This window comes from Amphiura filiformis, chromosome 5, assembly GCF_039555335.1.
Source record: "Amphiura filiformis chromosome 5, Afil_fr2py, whole genome shotgun sequence".
NCBI classification, from domain to species: domain Eukaryota; kingdom Metazoa; phylum Echinodermata; class Ophiuroidea; order Amphilepidida; family Amphiuridae; genus Amphiura; species Amphiura filiformis.
This window is the reverse complement of record NC_092632.1, coordinates 12,991,663-13,010,587: the sequence shown is the minus strand read 5'-3', so window position 1 is coordinate 13,010,587 and position 18,925 is coordinate 12,991,663. Positions and strand designations below refer to the sequence as shown.

The window sequence follows — 18,925 nt, the reverse complement described above, 5'->3', positions numbered from 1 at the left end:
TATTTATTTGTTTACATGCTTGTTAAAACTAACATCAAAACAACAGATATATTTCAATGAAGCATCAAAATCTGAATTGTTTTGGTGATCAAAAACACATTTAGGCCTAATTATTTTCTACTCTGCTATTAAAAAAAAGTAGCTATCACAGAAGAGAAACTATTTGACTGAAATGCTGCTTGTAGTTTTGGCAATGATGTACTGTAAAAGAAGTAATTGTGCAGCATTTTTTCCATAATTTGGCTTTTTTTTAAATTCTGCAAGTTGTTTATCTATTTGCAAGGTTTTTTTTTCATCTGGTTAATTTGAAGCTGCCTACAATGGCACACATTCTAATGTTTGTTCAGCTTATAATTGGAGAAAAAAATGAGATTCATAACATTGTGTTTTGATATAGAATGGCGTACATGCATCGTGTATTGGTATAGAATGACGTGCACATAGTTGGGCACAACACTTACGCTAGTTGCGCATTGCGTAATACTTGGCTGGTGCTCGCTATGTGAATTTATTAGAGCCGAAGTTGTGTCCTTTATTGTTGCATGCAGTAACAAAAAACCAAATAGTTTTTGCCAACTGTAAGCCAAACAAACACTTCCATTAAATTCTTGCGAGAAAAATAGAAACATTGATGTGGCACAAGGATTACTACTTCTACAGTATTTTTGTTCATGGATCCTGTTTTTGGCTTAGTAACTTTAATACAAACTTGACAAGAAGGAAAACCAACATTCTGAACATAAACTATATTACAAGTTTCAATGTACTCATACAAGATAAGGACAAAGCAGCATATATTATTTTTATGTAAGAACAAAACATTTATAGCACAATGAACAAGCTTTTAGCCCAAAAGTGCTAGTTAATATTTTTATATTAAATTATTATTTTATATTACACTACTAGTTTAACACTTTTATTTGTTGTGCTCTAGTTGCTGTCTATCATTAATGTGAACAAAATTTGTTGACATTATTTCTTTGAATAGTTCCATAAGATACATTTGTTGATGTCAAAACATTGATATCATTCAGTGAAAAATCCAACTTTTGAACATGAATCATAAAATAACAATTTATGATAATGACATATTGGCTTATTCCAATTTAATCTATACATGCCTAAGGAAGACATAACCTTAATTTTCCACACAGGGGGTCAAGATTTCAAATGGAGTCACCCATTAAGGTAACTGTTTGAAATTCACTCTCCCTGTGTGGAAGATCAAGGTCATGTCTTTCATAAGAGTTGCATAGATTTCAAACGGAATAACACACTGGTGTTGCAAAATATTGTATAGAGGCCCTGCATGCTTTATCGATTGACTCCAAACAAAGGATTTGAACCGGTGTCCTTCACCGTAATCATGGCGCAGTGCAGTCCATTCAATCAAATGTTATCATCAAACTATTTGATCATGGTGCATTTGTTATGTGTGTGAAACGAACTGTCACGGTAGATTGCAATCATGCTTTTGTTGAATGCATTTGAGTAGTCCGCCATATTTACGGTATGATATGTCATATGCACAACCTCTATAAGAATCTCCCAACAATACATGTTTTAACAGTCAAGTTATAAAACACATCAAGCTTGTTTCTGATCATTGAGCCTATAAAACATTACCAAATGCTAACATACACAAGACCTTCACTAGCATAGCCATACCTCCTCTTAACGCAATTACCCGTTATGACCAAGTACATTCCAAAGAAGCTTGTATGTTTGAAAAATCATTGAGCACTCCTAGCGATCTCATTTTGCAATCTTATTGGAAATTTCATGAAAATAATCTGCATTGTAATAGGCCCTCACAAACACAATTTTCATGGTTAATTGTTCACAATTTTGTTTTCAAATATAAATCTGAAATAATGGCTGTTGAGGACACTTTCAATCAACTTTGGACTTGCAACTAAACTGCACCTTCTTGTTCCAAGATTTGCTCAGCAAGATGGTAGATTATTCTGTATGCTTTTCCACGGTTCACTAGATATAACCTGTCCTTTCTGATGGCTCAATGACTGAGAGATTATGTCAATTAGCTGCTGCATGCATGATTGCATGTGATATGCAGGAAAAAACACCCATGTACTTGCAGCCCTTGAACATGTTTAAAACAAAACTGCTAAGAGATCACATAGGAGGTTTTTCCTGCCTAGCGACATCATCAAGTTCCCTCATACATACACTCCTGTACACTGTGCATGAGTTCTCTCATACCATGCAAATCACACTCATAAGCAATCATTATTATCATACCTATATCAGCTGATGGAGATAAGTCTTTCTGCCACTGAACCATCAACATGCCCTAAACCTCAGTGGTTATGAAACCTACATACCCTGTGACATTGGTACAGCAACAAGCATACTACAAACAAAAGATTCATTTGGTAAATGCAAATGAAATGCTTGCCATAAATCCATAATTGTAATAACAAATATATTACTATTCCATCGTTTCTTTCTACTGACCATCAGCATAACATCGCATATCTCTACAGTATACTCCCATCCCAGCAAACACAAAATGTTTTACACAAAACGTTATATAAATGGTATTAAATGTTTTAATAACATTCAAAAATATTTTTGAAAACTTGTTGCAAAACATTCCTAACATTTGTAAGTGCTGACAAAATATTTTTTTTAATGTTTGCCAAAAAATATTTTCCAATTCAACATTTTGACATTTTAAAAAACAAATGTTTTAAAAATATTTTCATGTCTTTCATATAATCAGACATTTCAATGTTATTAAAAATATTTGACCAAAAACAAAACATGTTTATGACGTTACAACATTTTTGGGTTTGCTGGGATTACATCTGATATGTGTTGTTTTCATATGTATAATGATATCAGTAGGAATAATAATAAAAAACAATCTTCACATAAATTTCTGTACAAATTATATACAATTTTTTATATTACATATATATAAAAAAAATCAATCTTGGCAAATAATGAAATAAATTGTCAATTTTAAATCAATTATAATTAACCTTATGGTATTTTGGTCCTATAATATGAGCAATGGTCTTTATTAAAGCTGTTGGTGACAGTGTTATGACAAAAAAGCAATTTACTAACATAAATTCTTACAAGGCAAACATTGGTTTGGTTTTATATGGTACAAATATGGAACAGATTTGTTTGGTGGACTTTTTGTAGATAAAGTGTCCAACAATATCTTGAATCTGGACATTTGATCTCCTTTAGAAGTCCAATCTTTTTCCATCTGTGCATTGAACAGAGATCAAGTGAATGAAAAGTTCCAAGTCACAATATTGGCAAGGCAATGTTGAGAGTAAATAGGAGGTACACAAGTTGTTTTTAAGAGTACAAAAAGTTGCAAAATGTTACAGAAAAAAATGGTATATGGGAGCAGGACAGGGTTTATCATTTTAGGGCCCTTGGTCAGGCTAAAATTTAGAATCCACATGTTACACCCCACCCCATCCCAGTAACCTATCTCTCATTCCAAACCAATCATTTGCTAAATTTTCCTACTTTCTTTTCTTCAAAATTATTGGTTTTTTATTCTCCCAAATTCCCCTCCCCGATCTTGGTCTCTGGGCACATATGGCCGCCCCTGTGGTAAGTCTGGCCCGGTACAAGAGGTAACAACAAAACAAGGTCCTATAAAAAATATACCACTTAATTGCCATGATTCACAAGTGCAATATCCATCATTTTTGTACAATTTTGTTCATGAAGAATAAACTAACACATGGTACAATAAATTCAATGCACCTCTGTATGTTTACCATCCAAGATGCAGACTAAATCACTGAAATTTTCTTAACCAAATCTGCTATGAATTTGATGACCATGTTGATTTATAAATAAGCTTCCAAACCCAAACAGGTTTCTACCAAAGTCGTGCATAATGTTTACACAGAACTATGACTTGATTGATTGGTTGAATCAATTGCATCATGATCAACTGGGATCTCATTTGGCTGATAAAGCAGCAGAACATTGTATGCCTGGTGGTGACTGTCCCGTTATAATGTTCCCATCGGAAATTGCTGAAGGATTTGAACAGACAGTATAAAACCTCTTGAGAGGGGAGCAACAACCATTGATACAAATCACAAATTCATTGTTTACAATAAATATAAAAACCCTGAAGTTTGACCAACTTGGTCGGTAGGTTGCTAATCATTATTCGTCAATATTTCACTTCGTTGATTTCTTTTCATCAAGGTGGGTAGGTTTCTCTCATCCTATCAAGTTATTGCATATGTTTGGTACTCAGCATTCATGCAGTATCAATGGCTTTTCCACACAAATAGGCTGCAAAAGAAATGACAACGTTTGTTTAAATACAGTATTCCACTCACCAGAAAAATAATCAAAAATTGCCTAGTGTATTCAACTGAGATATCAGAAATATTGCTCCAAACTTAAGAAGTCAATAAGATTTGACTATGTTACTGATCGGTGTCTAATGCATGAAAAGTATTATTATGATTTGTCCCATATTGACAATATGTGATCTTTAAGCTACATACACCATGATTAAAAACAACAACTTGGGTCAGCGTGTTTGATAACCAACTAACATTTCAATATGGGTTACTACTATAATAATATGATCCATTATTCAGATGTCTTCAATGACTCTTAATAACCCTTTGACCCTACACTATGTGCACTACATCAAACTACAGTCAGGGGTTCTTCCTACTCAACATTCAATGTACAAAGGTTTAGAGACAGTTTTTCACCACTTACATTGAAGTCCTACACAGGTTTTTGACTACAACTAGACAACTGCTTTCCATTCATAATTCCTTTGACAGGGACATCTACCATTGAAAGAAACCAACCAATAAACCAATGCACTTACCAGCAATCATCTCCTCCTGCGCTTATAAGGTGTCTATCATCATATGTGAACTTGACATTGGTTACATGAGCTGAATGACCAACAAATTTCTTGTGATCAGCCTGCAAGACAAATATTGAAAAGAAATCAAGAGTTGGACAATTTACTTTGTTACATATAAATAACAGCACATCAACTATAATCAAATTAAGTATTTCTTGGCCAAAGTGGAACATGCGTGTTGCGTCCATGTAGTGTACTAAGCGTGTACGCAGTGCAAGGCGCGTGTATACTTTCTTCTGTACCGCGCTATATTCGTGTGTGATTATCGCGGAGCCACTAGCGTTCACAGTGTTCCAGTTTGGGCAAGAAATACTTAATTTGATTATAGTGTATGCTCTGCACTGCATCATCAATACTCACACAAAGAATTATAGCAGTTAACCTACAACCATGAAGTTTTTTTTATCAAATTGGGTACTTTGCATATTCAGTAAAACAAAGCTTCTAATACATAACAGAATACCCCATCAATAATTGACACTATAGCTCAGCACTGTCTGTCATATCTTACCAGGTCAATTGCTGACCTTTCTTTTTGTCTACATCCATTCTTTTTACTAGACAAGTGATATACAGATGACATACCAGCTTCAGAATTGCAAGCAGTTGCACTCTACAGTCAATTCCAATAGTAAATCATGAGCATTTTGGAAAAACCAGTGTTTCAAAAGTGGTAAAGTGGCATAACATTCATATTTAAGTCTCATTTAGGCCTGGGTATTAGATTGTCTATGAAAAATGAGCAAGATCCGACTTTTATGAAGATTTGGCTACACTTTCAAAATGTACAAGCTATTTTCAAGCTGACATAAGCTGTATGGCCTATAGAGTGATCTAGTCGGCAATTTTCTGCGCAAAATCACAGGACTCCATAAGTTTTCTTTGCACTGGCTGTCTCTATCCGACCTTCAACTTGCGGAAAATGATGTTTGTACATAAAGTCAATGGGGAGCATTTAGTGGTGTGTACCCGTAATCAGTGGAAATGCTGGTATAGTACAACCATTATGAGGGGGTAAAACTATTACATGATGTTACTTACATATTTCTCTGTACATGGGAATGGAAATAGTTTGACAAAGCCAAAGTCATCTCCTGTTGCTAAGGCATTGCCATTTCCTGTGACAACTGCAGTATTTACATCTCCTTTATCAGACTTCCTAGGCCAAATACCAACAACTTCTGCACCAATGACACTGTAAAGAACATTAAGGAAACATTAGTACAAATACAAATCTTGAGTTACAGTACGGACATCTTAAATAAGAATATTTTGTACGTAAATAATGCAAGTACAAAAGTTATTGATTACTTGTTATAAACTCCTAGATTTGTTCCCCATTTCAGTTACAAACTATCATCAAACATCTTATTCCATATACCAAATAACTTTCTGTTGCATAGGCTACAAGCATGGGGTGCATATTATGCATTAATACACGCTTATCTGTCCGAGATTGATCACTATGCAATCTGTGCCGATTCATTGACTGGTCAACATTGCTTCACCCATATCGACAAGGATGCAAGGGCACAGGCACATCCCAGACTCAGACCACACAAAAAGTTAAGTCATTTTTTAAAATTTATTTCTTACCTTGTCCATGTGGCCCATGTTATTCTGCCAATGCTAGCATTTTCTGTGACTCTTTGGCCTCCTGGTACATTATACACTAGTCTCTGATAACACCCAGTTCCAACCTGGAACAAATACATCAAAACCATACAATTAACACTATACAGTGTATATGATCAATTTGGCTCCTTCAAGAGAGTGACGGCAATGCATGCATTATTAAATTGTGCATCAGTTGCACACAAGGCCAAAGGCAGTGCATCTGTACACACTCAAAGTAACTCCGACAAGGTACTGACTTCACTCCCTAGAGGAAGCCAAACAGATTATAATTCAGTCAGAGCTGTATCCATACATATATTGCTAAACAATGGTGGGAAGACAGATTAGTTTCTTCTTTGACCACAGGTGTACTGCATGTGCAAAGTGACATTACTCTTACCACCAATCTATACACAATATTTTCTCTTAATTATTAGTTTCTGTGGGACAGAAAATGGTCAAAAGTCACAGGGGAAATCTTCAAAAGTCGCCCAATTGGGCTACCAAATCACGGGTCTGGCAACCCTGTGAATAACCAAACTTTGAGGTGAGAAGAAGTGAAAGCAGGTATATAGCACAATTTGAATCTCTCAATAATAACCTGGACCTACCTGGATGTATTTGCTATCAGCGGAGAAATCAATCTGAAATACAAAGCTATTGATGCCTTTACAGAATCCTGTCCTTGCTAATGTTGGTCCCTGGGTGATATCATAGAAATCTACACAGCCATCATCCGATGCTACCGCTAAGTATTTGCTATCAGGACTAAACCTGCAATGAAAAAAAAGTACATCAAAATGATAAAACATGCAGGGTTGTACCCAGCAAAGCAGGGCCCAGCACATCAGTAAAGAAACACTAACATTGAGCAGTAAACCCTTGTTAACAGGTCTAAGGAGTAAACATTTTCACACACTGCTACTGTTTTCCTTTCTTTTGTTTTCTCTTCCTTTTTTTCACTTCTCCACTTCTCTTTTTCACTTAGATTTTAGACAAAGGCATTTCATATACCTTTTCAGGATGATTTTTATGGAGAGTGCCAATCATGCACAACATATATTTGAACCGAAATATTTCTGGCATTTGAATGCGCATTCGGTGTACATACCATGCTACACACTGTTGCCAGTGTACAATTGGTTGAGTGTTTTTGTTTACCACATGCAACATCTTTCTGAACTATTATTTGAAGATTTCCAAACAACTGCTGAAAAGGTCTATTAAGTTCTACTTTCAATTGATGTTTACCTGATATCCTGGATAGCCTTGTTTCTGTCTCTCTTCTTTCCCCATACTGCCATAGTAGCTAATGTGAGCAGCAGAAATTCCCCATTCTTCATACCAACTGCTAGCATCTCTCCATCAGGACTGTAAGCACAAGACCGGGCTGGACTGCCTATCACTGCTTTGTTGATCATGCTCTGTTTAAAACAAGAATAGTTTACATTAAAATATTGTAATATAATCTCAATGAGTATTTGAAAGCTGATTTGTGATGTTTATATAATTTTAGGACAATTATTTTCATTAAGCACTAACCCTTATTTGCATGTTCTTCTTACCATAAAGTGCGTACTATTTGAGTCAATGGAAACTAAACAATAATAATAGCGTTGCCTCGATTTTCATCTTCCATATACCCCTCCCTTTCACCACTGATCAATGTTGAGATTACATAATGGTGGTGATGAACATATTGTGCACTCTAACATTTCCCAATGGAGCCTTTGAAGGGTTCAAACAATTTTTTTTGAGACAGAGGACTCTGATATCAATCGTACTGATAGTTCAAACTTATTTTTCATGTGTGAGTTAAGTTGAAAGTTCATAACAATGATAGATGATCAAGTTACATGCAGAATAGTTTCAATGGACCCAAATGTCAGACTACCTATAATGCTGTGACCCCAGATTGGCTATCACAGACTGACATGCTACTATCAAGTGTTGTATGATCTATTATCTAAGTACCAAAATCATGGTTTGAAAATCCCTTAATGAGCTTAATAGGGGTTTAGTTTCACACTGCAATTAAAGGTTATTACATAAGATGATCACTACATGTATGGGATGTAAAGAAAGTTGATCCAGAGAACATAAATGAATACCTATCATACCTATAAATGATTACCCACAGATAAAACAAATAAAACTTCGCATGATCACTGTAATCAGATGCTGTCTGGTACAATACACACAAATGGGAGTAGCCATCATTTTAAAAAGACTTAAGGGATACCATGGAAACAAGGACTTTGACTGAAAGATAAGGTGTACATGCATACATGATGTAAGGTAAAAGGGTATGTACAATTCTCTGTCAATAATGCTTGTTTGTATTCACTGTGTGGTTTGCTACCACATCACAGAACAAGCATTTCACATTTCCTGCATTTTGTGGGTGGAGAGAGAAAAGTGAGGTGACTTCCTTTAGTTCCTTGTTGGCCAATATAAAAGAGAAAATGCTCAATGTGGAACAAATGGCAGCATCACAGGGTGGAACAAGGACCTTAATGGTGTTATAGGAATCTTTGCATGAAAGTATTTGATTCAAGTCAAACCACATGAAATAAATGGATGCTACATTAAGTGACTTAAAATCAAATAATGTAGAATCATATTTTTTGACTGATAAAACAAAACTTCCTTTGTAAATGAAATTAGTAATGTGAATAACACCTCATGACTTTGATTGATACAATATCCTATATAATGCATGGAAATATTCCTATCATTTACTACCCTATATGGATTCTACAAAGAAATTAGCTATTCCAGTTGAAAATCCATATACCCCCCCCCCCTGGAAGAAATTACCTTAATCTCCCACACACAGGGTGTAGAAATCAAATGGGGTTAAGGAGTTACCCACTGAGGTAACCCCATTTGAAATTCACACTCCCTATGTAAAAGATTAATGTCATGTCTTCCATAGGTGGTGTATGGATTTCAACTAGAATAGCCAAATGAAGGTATACAAATTTAAATATGCAGTCTTTTGATATGGCATGCACCCTTTCGAGGAATTTTGGATGAAATGTTTTTTTCCCATATCAAATTATGATACAAAACCAAAATGTCAAACACCAATTCATGCAAGCAAGAGAATTCTTTTCAGGATTTTAAAAAATACAGATCTACATGCATACCAAATAGAAAATGGATTTTGGTTCATTTTTTCAAACAACCATTTTAAACTATTACATACATTTCTGGGTCTAGCAAACTTTATTTGGGAGATTTCAGAGGAAACTGTTACAAACAATGATTTCAATATGATGAACTCTTTGTTTCCACAATTGTCACATAACAAAACAATAACAACAAATCCTAGGATACAAACATGCACTGGGACTTTGGGATATATTTTGAATATGTAATGTTCTGAACCGCCACCACTGTGGAACAACAAATATGACAGGATACAAACAGACACTGCACTTCAATCATGAGGGGAATCACTGCATGTTATTGTTAATTTTCTTACCGTTTTATTAGATCGCTTTGTTCCTGACCTCTACACAAATTTAAAGGAGTATGAAAGATAGCATTTGTCAAGCAAGTAATAAAAAAGTTTCTGCAGTGCATAGTGGGATCAACATCAAAAATATTTGAAGGATAAAAAACAAATTACAAAAAAATGAGCATGGTATATTGTTGATGGTCATTTAAAAAAAACACAATAATTTTTTATCTTCCTAAAAAACTCATCTTTATTTCTAATCCTTATAAATACCACTTAAGGTTATTGATAAAATGAACTCACATCAATCTAAATACATTTCCTTATATTTTCCAGTTAGCAACAATGGTCCACAACATTTAAAAAGATCTTTACAAGAACTACAAGGTATCTTACCTTTGTTTCAACATTCCATATGCGTACTGTGGTATCATCACTAGCTGAAGCAAATTGTTCTTTGGTAGGATGACAAGCCAGTCCCCACATCTCTCCTTCTCCATGGCCCTGTACCAAGGTGGTAGAATGGCTGTCTTTCTCGCTCACCTCAAATATCTCACTGTCTTTGGTTCCCACAAGGATCTTGCCCTGATTAGGAAAGGTCAAAGTTCAGGTGATCAATTATAACTTCACCTACATACTAGGCATAAACTAAAATTATTTGTCTACATCCAAATCTAAGCTAATGTTAATCTCAATACCACCTTGGACCATGAAGAGATTTCTGATGAAGAAAGCTGATTACAGCAGAAAAATCACACTAAAAGATCACATCAAGGGTTTCAAAATAAATGGAATAAGAATCTTCAATTTCTTAATTTTCTAATCAAGGACCAATTTGTTTATTTGATTTCTTGGGAGTGAATAGCCATCTACCCTGGTCTTTTCTTTTATTTGTTATTTCTTTTCTCTCAATACAGGACAGCATATTTGGCTAGAACAGTTTGCTTGAACCTGGTCCTGAATGTTTGGAGATGTTGTTATTGATAAGGCTGAACCCAATATCAGGCCACCTATATCATTCCTATCTGGGAACGATCTCAAAGGACAAACCTGAATGGAGGATTACTCCTCATAGAGCAAAGGGACACAGAGTCCTTAGCAAAGAAGTCCAATATTGACTTTGTCACATTATCATAGGAACATGGAACAATTAGTTCATCTGTGAATCTTAATGGTGGTGAAGCGCTAATCCTTCCAAGAAAAGCTCAAACATTCTTTAAATTATTATCAAGTTCTACAGGCGGGTTTATTTTCTCTACTGTCCTTGAACAGTTCTTAAGATGCAAATACAAGATTACTAACCTTTGATCTACATACTGATTTGACTACATCAATACTGTTCCCTGAATCTAGTTGGAATGCACGACATCTCTTCATCTCTTGGTCCCATAATTTCACTGCCCCTCCATCTTTGCTCCTGGAATTAAACAAAAGTTGATGCCATAATTTAATCAATTTTCAGCTGTTACATAAAAGGTTTGAAACATGTCCAACCTGTTTCTGCAGAAACAAGGTCCATACATATTAAATAAATAAGTTCTAGTACAGATCCTACAGTCATTGCAGAGTGAACAATGTTCCTGATAGGAACTGAAATATATCTAGTGAGTATTTTCATTTCTATTGGAACTGTACCAGATCTTATTTATTTAATTTGCCTTTGAACGATCCTGATGAATCCGATCAATAAGGTACATTAATGTGTAAAGAAAATGTTGTATGGGTTAGCACTGACAAACACTTCATTTACTTAACACTAAACTACTTAAAGATTCCATATTTTTTCAGTAGTATATTTTCAATAATAGTACATTATTTGTGCTTATTATCCAACCAGGTTTGAGGTGAATATTTAGGATTAGCTACTAACATTTCACTAGCAACCTGGTCTCATATTCAGCTGTGTTGCAATGCAACTTGCATGCTACATTGAAACTTTCAAAGTGGAGTGCAAATTGGGATGTCATTCTTAGAAGAAATGATTAGCATTCTGTTGCACATTATTTTCTCCTTTCAAAATGGCACTGCATACTGACAATACATCAATCTTGTAGAGCAATTAAAAAAACATTCAAAATATATTTCCACCTGCTATGAGACAAATACTGTTGAAAAAGTCTTATTCAGATTCAAATTGAAATGTAACTTACGGCCTTTCTTTTCCTCCGGATACGATGAGCCCATCTTTGAGAGTTGTGTAGAGTGTGAACACAGCATCTTGATGTGCTCTTTGGACCACTCTTGCTAATGTGTGGTTCTTCCACACATACACATCTCCACTCATTGAACCAGTGAATGTTACATCATTCTGAAAGTTAATCACAAATACAAAGATTTCATTACAACAATATGCAAATAAATTCCATGTTCATTCTTTTATTTTGCTAATTTCAGATTTCTACACCAAAGAACACTGCCCCACCTTAGAGGTGAATGATAAGTAGACAAGTCAAGATAATTAATGCTACTGATACAATCACTTACCGCACCAAATGCTATTGACAGCATAGTTTGCATCTTGGCATCTTGAGTGTTTTGTCCTGCTGTATTCAGCAAGCCTCTCTTGCCAAGGATCTGACTACCCGCAATTGTCCAGAACATTACATGCTTCACACCGACTGTCACAAAGCTGCTGTCTGAATCCGGTCTGAATTCAGCCAAGAAGATACGCTTTGTGTGCCCGATGCCTTGTGCTATCCTTGTGCCTGTGAGTATGTGAAATGGTATTACAATTTGTAAATCTACAGAACGTAAGAGCCATCAATCTTTACACATATTCCCAACCTGCTATATGATTAATGCAAGTAGATTTGATTGACAATGAGAGATGAAAAGAAAGGAGTGAGCAATAGAGACATAGGAGAGATATAAGGATATAGCTGAATAAGCCTAAGAGCTAGAGATATAATTGATTTACAGATATAGAGGGGAGCAGGACAGAGGAAGAGTGGAAGAGGAGGAGAGAATGAAAGGGCGAAAGAGATAAGAGGGATGGGAGAATAAGAGGAGTGAAAGACAAATAGAGAGATAGAGAAAACGAGAAAGAGAGACAAAGAGTGAGAGTGGGAGAGGTGGAATAAAAGAGGAGCGGAGAGGAGAGGAGAGAAGAGGGAGAGAGATGGCGGGAGAGGGATGGGCAGAGAAAGGAGAGATATGGATACAGTTAGAAAGAAAAAGAAAGTGCAAAAGAGATCAGTTTATGAAAGTAAATTAAATTAAACTTCAACACTACTTGTTTATTTTCGCTTACCGGGAGCGCTTTCAAGGAACTTCCTCGTCGTCAGCCGATGTTGTTGGCTCCGATGTATTTCTTGGAAACGGCTAGAGACCAACCTGATCATGTGACATCAGACTGGATGACGTCACAGAAGTCGGAAAAGTCCTGCCCCTGGTGCCGCTGGGTTTGATCAGGTTGTCCCACACAGGATCCAATTAAGTTTAATTTAATTTACATTCATTTTATTACCAATCCATATGAATCTGCAATTCTATAGATCAGTTTATGTTTTCTACCTACCATCTTGCCACCTCCACACAGCAATGGAATGGTTATCATCGATCCCTACTGTAAGTAATAATTTTCCTGTAGCACTGAAATTCACTGAACACACTCCCTTTGTGTGGAATCCCCTGATGATAGATTTTGTTTCTTTACTAGCTGCATCCCACACCATGACAGCTGGTGTAGACCCTATCTGACCGGTGGCTATAATGTTCTTATATTTGGGATGCTGGTTTACAGTGAGGCAGATAATGTCATCTGTGTGCTCTAGGTAAAAACTCTGAGTGCCTGAAACAAAAGGATAACAATAAGTTTAATAGATTCACATTTTGCTTTTAGTCTTACAGTATCACCTGCAACATGTGCAGTTGTGAACACATTTCATTTGCATTAGCTATTGAAAGCCATAGTGTCCACTTCTATTTCAATATGCTTGTGGACACATATTCTCCATGTATATGTTTCCATGTATATGTTTGCTATTATTCCTCACAATCAGTAGATAAGGGCAAGTAAAGTATAAAAGCATGGCCATTGTTCACTATTAGTGAGAACCTTGTATGGTACATATTTTACAACTCGCATCACTCTTGCAAGTCTTTTAAAAACATTACTCCTGCCCCTGCTGCATGGTATCATTGCTACAAAGTACATCATTTCTACAGAAATCCCCCTCTATCATGTAATTTTTACAGTGAACTTACTTGTTGCTAAGTTCTGTACAATGCCAGCACCTGCTGCATGGTATACGATATCTTCACCATCATTGATGTAATGTAGGTTATTTCTACAGTCAAACCCCCTGTACCCATGGATATATTCTAATGTTAAATTCTGAAAAGAAAAGATTAAGAATAAAAAATCAACAACATCAGTATGAACTTGCTTATTTTCATGTAAAAACAGTATATATGTTTCAAAATTTAAGACAGCAATTTGCTAACCTGTCATATTTTACCAGAAAAGTTGATTTCAAGGTGTCTATCCAAGGTAGGTGTTTTAAACGGTTTTCCTTGTGTTAACTTTTTCCATTAGAAAAAAATCTGTCTTTGTGATTATTTTCCATAAAACATAAGTTAGCAACTCTTGCTTCCTAACCTTGATTATGATACTGTTTCATTTATACTAATTATGAAGAAAGTTTGTCTTACCTGTACTTTTGATGGTCTTTTCTTTTTGCCTAGGTCTGTATCTTTCTTCTTTACTTTTGGTGGTCTTGATGCTCCTCTGCTTACACTTGGCCTACAATGAAACAATGACATAATATGAATTCCAGCTTATAGTCTAAAATGATTAGCAACCATCTCTGTTATTAGTGTTAAAAAGAATGATACAGATTACAAACATCTTTAGGTTTTCATAATGGGCTATTCCAGTAGACATGACCTTACTCTTCCATACAGGGAGTGTAGATTTCAAATGGCATCATCCATTCAGGTTACCCATTGGAATTCACACTCCCTGTGTGGGAGATTAAGGTTATGTCTTCCATACAGGGTGTATGGATTTCATGGAATAGCCCAATTGAAATATAATCAAGGGGTGACCTATATTGTTTTACATCACTCATAAATATCCATTACGGAAGTCAGATTTTAATGTGCTCAAGCAGAAAACTGGACTAGAAGCATCTCAACTGGCAACTATGATGCATACAGGACAGGATATGGAGAGCTGTAGCCCAAATAACAAGTATACGAGGGGGTATCCAAAAGTTTTTGACATCACCCAGAAGGAAAAGAGCTATATTTATGAAATTTTCTCAGTGTAATCACTGGTCCTTATGTACATTATGGTCCAAAAATGGTCTCCTAAGTATGTTTACTTTCTTTACAGGTGGCGCTAGATGGGCAGTAGGCGCATAACCTGCAAAATGGTGAAAATTGAGGCACGCAGCGTGATTAAGTTCCTGCATTTGGAGGGTTAGGCCTACAATGCTCAGAAAATCTATGATGAAATGAAAGTTATCTACGGTGATGATTGCCCATCATATGACACTATTGCTTTTTGAAAAAGGAATTTCCAAACTGGCCACATGTCCCTCACAGATGAGCCAAGAAGTGGACGTCAATCATGTACGGATGATGCGACACAAAAAAAAAAAACTCAAGAAAGTGGAGGATCTTATCATGAAAAGGTTATGCGCCTACTTCCCATCTAGCGCCACCTGTAAAAAAATTAAACATACTTATGAGACCATTTTGGACCATAATGTACATAAGGACCAGTGATTACACTGACAAAATTTCATCAATATAGCTCTTTTCCTTCTGGGTGACGTCAAAAACTTTTGGATACCCCCTCGTACATGAAATTTCTTTTCTAGAATATCTAATACTCATCTGTCTACACAATAGCTTTAAAGCAGTCATTCCCCTGCTGGTACACGAGAGCATACTGTTTTTAGCTATGGCATCAAGGGTCACAACATTTTGTGCTTCAATCAAGAGATGCCACTGGTTTTGATTTTTTTTTAAATGGATAAAACTAGATGAATTTTGTGACCAAATACAGCGGAACGAGCATTGCATCCAACACCCGCGGTTCAGGTATGGCTCTCTGTACACAGGAATGATGGTTTGACTTCCCTCTGAAGGACGAATTACTCTCACGGTTCAATACCCAATTCAAAAATGAGGAGAGATGAAGTCTGATTTTAATCTACAGAATTGTCAAAGCCATGGCCTTGATCTTGCATGATAAAGCCTTTCCTCCAACACTGCAAAAGATGAAAGTTATTATACTTAAATCTCTGGTTGATAGGATGGACAATTTTTAATCTTTCCCCAGAGCAGCCTGCACACATAAACATGGAAAAGAAAAAAAAACAGTGCTTCTGGCCAGATTTGAAATGGCAACATTCGTAATACTAGCACAATGCTCTAGCAAACTCAGCCACAGAGGCACGCTGGAGAAGAGCGTATAGGTATTAGGTTCGAATGATGTTCCTCGCATTCCTATCGGAAGGCATCAGAGTTGCACATTTATAACAAGAGATGAGATGAGATGAGATGAGATGAGATGAGATGAGATGAGATGAGATGAGATGAAAAGAGATGAAATGAAATGAAATGAAACCATCCATGGATTTACAACACACAACTTATATCCAGGCGCTTTTGTGAAGCGCAGTTTGTGAAGCGCAGTTTAAATTGCAGCTATAGCACAACAAGGTCATCTAGATAAGACCAAACAGGAATGTGGGAAGAAGTCTGATTTTAGTAAGTTAAGTGGTATATAATCTGCTTGCAGTATGGATGTTATAAGACAGCACAAGAATATGGCTAGAAGTCTGATTTTAGTAAGTGGTAAATTATCTGCTTGCTGTATGGATGTTACAGCTGATGGTAGCACTTAAGCATTTACGACAGAAAAGCAAATAGAATTGTAGTGTTGTATTTGTTTATTTATTTTTCAGGAAAAGAGGAAAAGTATTTACTTGTTAGAAATTTGATACAATTTGATAGTTACTATGTAATGAAATGAAAAATGAAAACTATTAGTAAAACAAATTGAAATTGTTATTGATCAAAATGTCATACTGAATGTTTGTGATAAAACAAAGAAACTGTATAATTGTTTATTAGCAATATAATTATAATGATATTCATGCATACATGTTGTCTATATCAGTTCAAAAATTCATGATTTAGTCAACTTATTAAACTGCATACAAAATGGCAATTGCCGCAATTGACCTTTTCGGTAAATCCCATAAGCCTTTGCGAGTACACCTAAGAACTCGTCATTCTGCGTCACGCCGCTCCGCGCCGATGCGCACATCGTTTATCGAACATCGTTACTGCGCATTGCAAGTCGGCGTGACGTCAAATGACGAGTTCTCAGGTGTACTCGCAAAGGGTTATGGGATTTACCGAAAAGGTCAATTATGATGAAAGACGCCATTTTGATTTGTTAACTAAAGGTAAAGAACTCACATTGAAGCTCCATATCGCAAATATGACACCTCTCTTACGCCTGACCTTTTATGTGCATGGGAAAGTAATGTACTTATGATAAATAAATGTATATATTTAAATGTAAAGTGTATGAATAGGATTCATCAGCTAAAGAGAAAATAAAAGAAAAAGAAAAAGAAAAAAATGGAGGAAAGAGCAGAAAGTATGGAAGCCTAATTGGCCTACACCACGTCAAACTTAAATCCTGGATGGGCTCTGAGGTTTGTGTGCCAACTTGCTTTGACTTGATCCTATCATGATGCACATTGCACAAGTATGATCATAACATGATATGTGAATGTAATTATGTGCAATATTATCTTGAAATTAAATCTAATACTGGAACTGAAATTTTGCAACTCACTTTGCTACATTGTGTCCGAAACCACTGGACTTCATCAGGAATTTGATTGATAATGGTGTGACGTCAGATGGTGAGGAATGTCAGCAATATCGGGTCCCATGTTTGTGATAAGTAGAAGCAGAGTCCCCCTTTCTTATTAACGGCAGGCTGCTCAAAAGGGACTCTGCTTCCATAACAAGACATTCCTCACCATCTGACATCACACCATCATCAATCAGATGCCTGATGAAGTCTGATGGTTTCGGACGCAACATAGCAAAGTGAGTTGCAAAATTTCAGTTCCAGTATTAGATTGAATTTCAAAATAATGCTTCAAACTACTGGATGAATAATCTACACCAAGTTACATACAATGTTTCATTATGTTGACTAATAATAATAGTAATGTTTGGTGCGATGCAGTGAAATGTTATTAAAAACATTTTAAGTTAAATAAGGTTGTAGTCTGCAAAAAATACAGTGATGATTAGTTTACCAAGTATTGAGTGGGAAGTTTTCTTTTCGATAAGGTCAAATTCCGGTGTTTTTTGTTTTCTAAATAAATCCCTAAAATTCACCAATTCCAACTTTCTGAAAATGATGAAGTAGAATATAGACAAACAAAATGGCCCCTCTGAAGATCGGAGCGCAAAAACAGTTATTTTGGTTGAATTTTTAGAGTACTATAGGTCTAAAGGCAAGTAAATAAAGGTATTGAAGAAAATATAAGTAAAAGATCAGGTTTGCTTGGGCTTTTTTTAGGTGGAAATAAGCTTAATTTTGCGCACAAAAAATTTCATTCCGCAAAACGCAAAACTTGCCAGTACTATCAGAAGTCAATGCATCTGCCCACATTGCCTCCCTTTTGAAAATGACTGAGAGCTGCTATGTCTTTTTTCTGGCTGACCCATTTTTCATGCGAGTCTTCAATGCCTTCTCTGTTGCCGATCTATACTTAAAATTCTTTAGACATCAATGACACAAAGCTAGCCCAGGTTGGTTAAGGTTGACCTGGTACCCGGCACTCTATGTGCATATTCAATGTATGTATAAATATGATAAATGCAATCGGGAGCCACCAAAAGCCGCAATCAAAATTCATAGTGTTGCTAGTGCAATATTAATTGCACTAGAG

At 35.9% G+C, this 18,925-nt stretch overlaps 1 protein-coding gene across 6 annotated transcripts in view; it reads right to left on the bottom strand.

Annotated features, from left to right (window-relative positions):
* Nucleotides 1-3,824: 3,824 nt before the first annotated feature.
* Nucleotides 3,825-18,925, bottom strand: part of LOC140152651 (echinoderm microtubule-associated protein-like 6) — a 78,678-nt gene continuing 63,577 nt past the window's right edge. For 2 of the 6 annotated variants that reach the window (XM_072175087.1, XM_072175086.1), the window contains exons 23-37: nt 17,427-17,471; nt 14,640-14,730; nt 14,193-14,322; nt 13,504-13,776; nt 12,471-12,691; nt 12,137-12,294; nt 11,289-11,403; nt 10,383-10,571; nt 10,011-10,040; nt 7,772-7,944; nt 7,132-7,294; nt 6,500-6,603; nt 5,945-6,098; nt 4,862-4,962; nt 3,825-4,305 (exon numbers count right to left, since the gene is read on the bottom strand). In XM_072175087.1, the coding sequence (XP_072031188.1) occupies nt 4,281-4,305; nt 4,862-4,962; nt 5,945-6,098; nt 6,500-6,603; nt 7,132-7,294; nt 7,772-7,944; nt 10,011-10,040; nt 10,383-10,571; nt 11,289-11,403; nt 12,137-12,294; nt 12,471-12,691; nt 13,504-13,776; nt 14,193-14,322; nt 14,640-14,730; nt 17,427-17,471 (1,972 nt within the window). In that variant the 3' untranslated portion in view covers nt 3,825-4,280. The remainder of the gene's footprint in view (nt 4,306-4,861; nt 4,963-5,944; nt 6,099-6,499; nt 6,604-7,131; nt 7,295-7,771; nt 7,945-10,010; nt 10,041-10,382; nt 10,572-11,288; nt 11,404-12,136; nt 12,295-12,470; nt 12,692-13,503; nt 13,777-14,192; nt 14,323-14,639; nt 14,731-17,426; nt 17,472-18,925) is intronic. The other 4 variants (XM_072175091.1, XM_072175090.1, XM_072175088.1 and 1 more) reach the window with 3 other exon arrangements.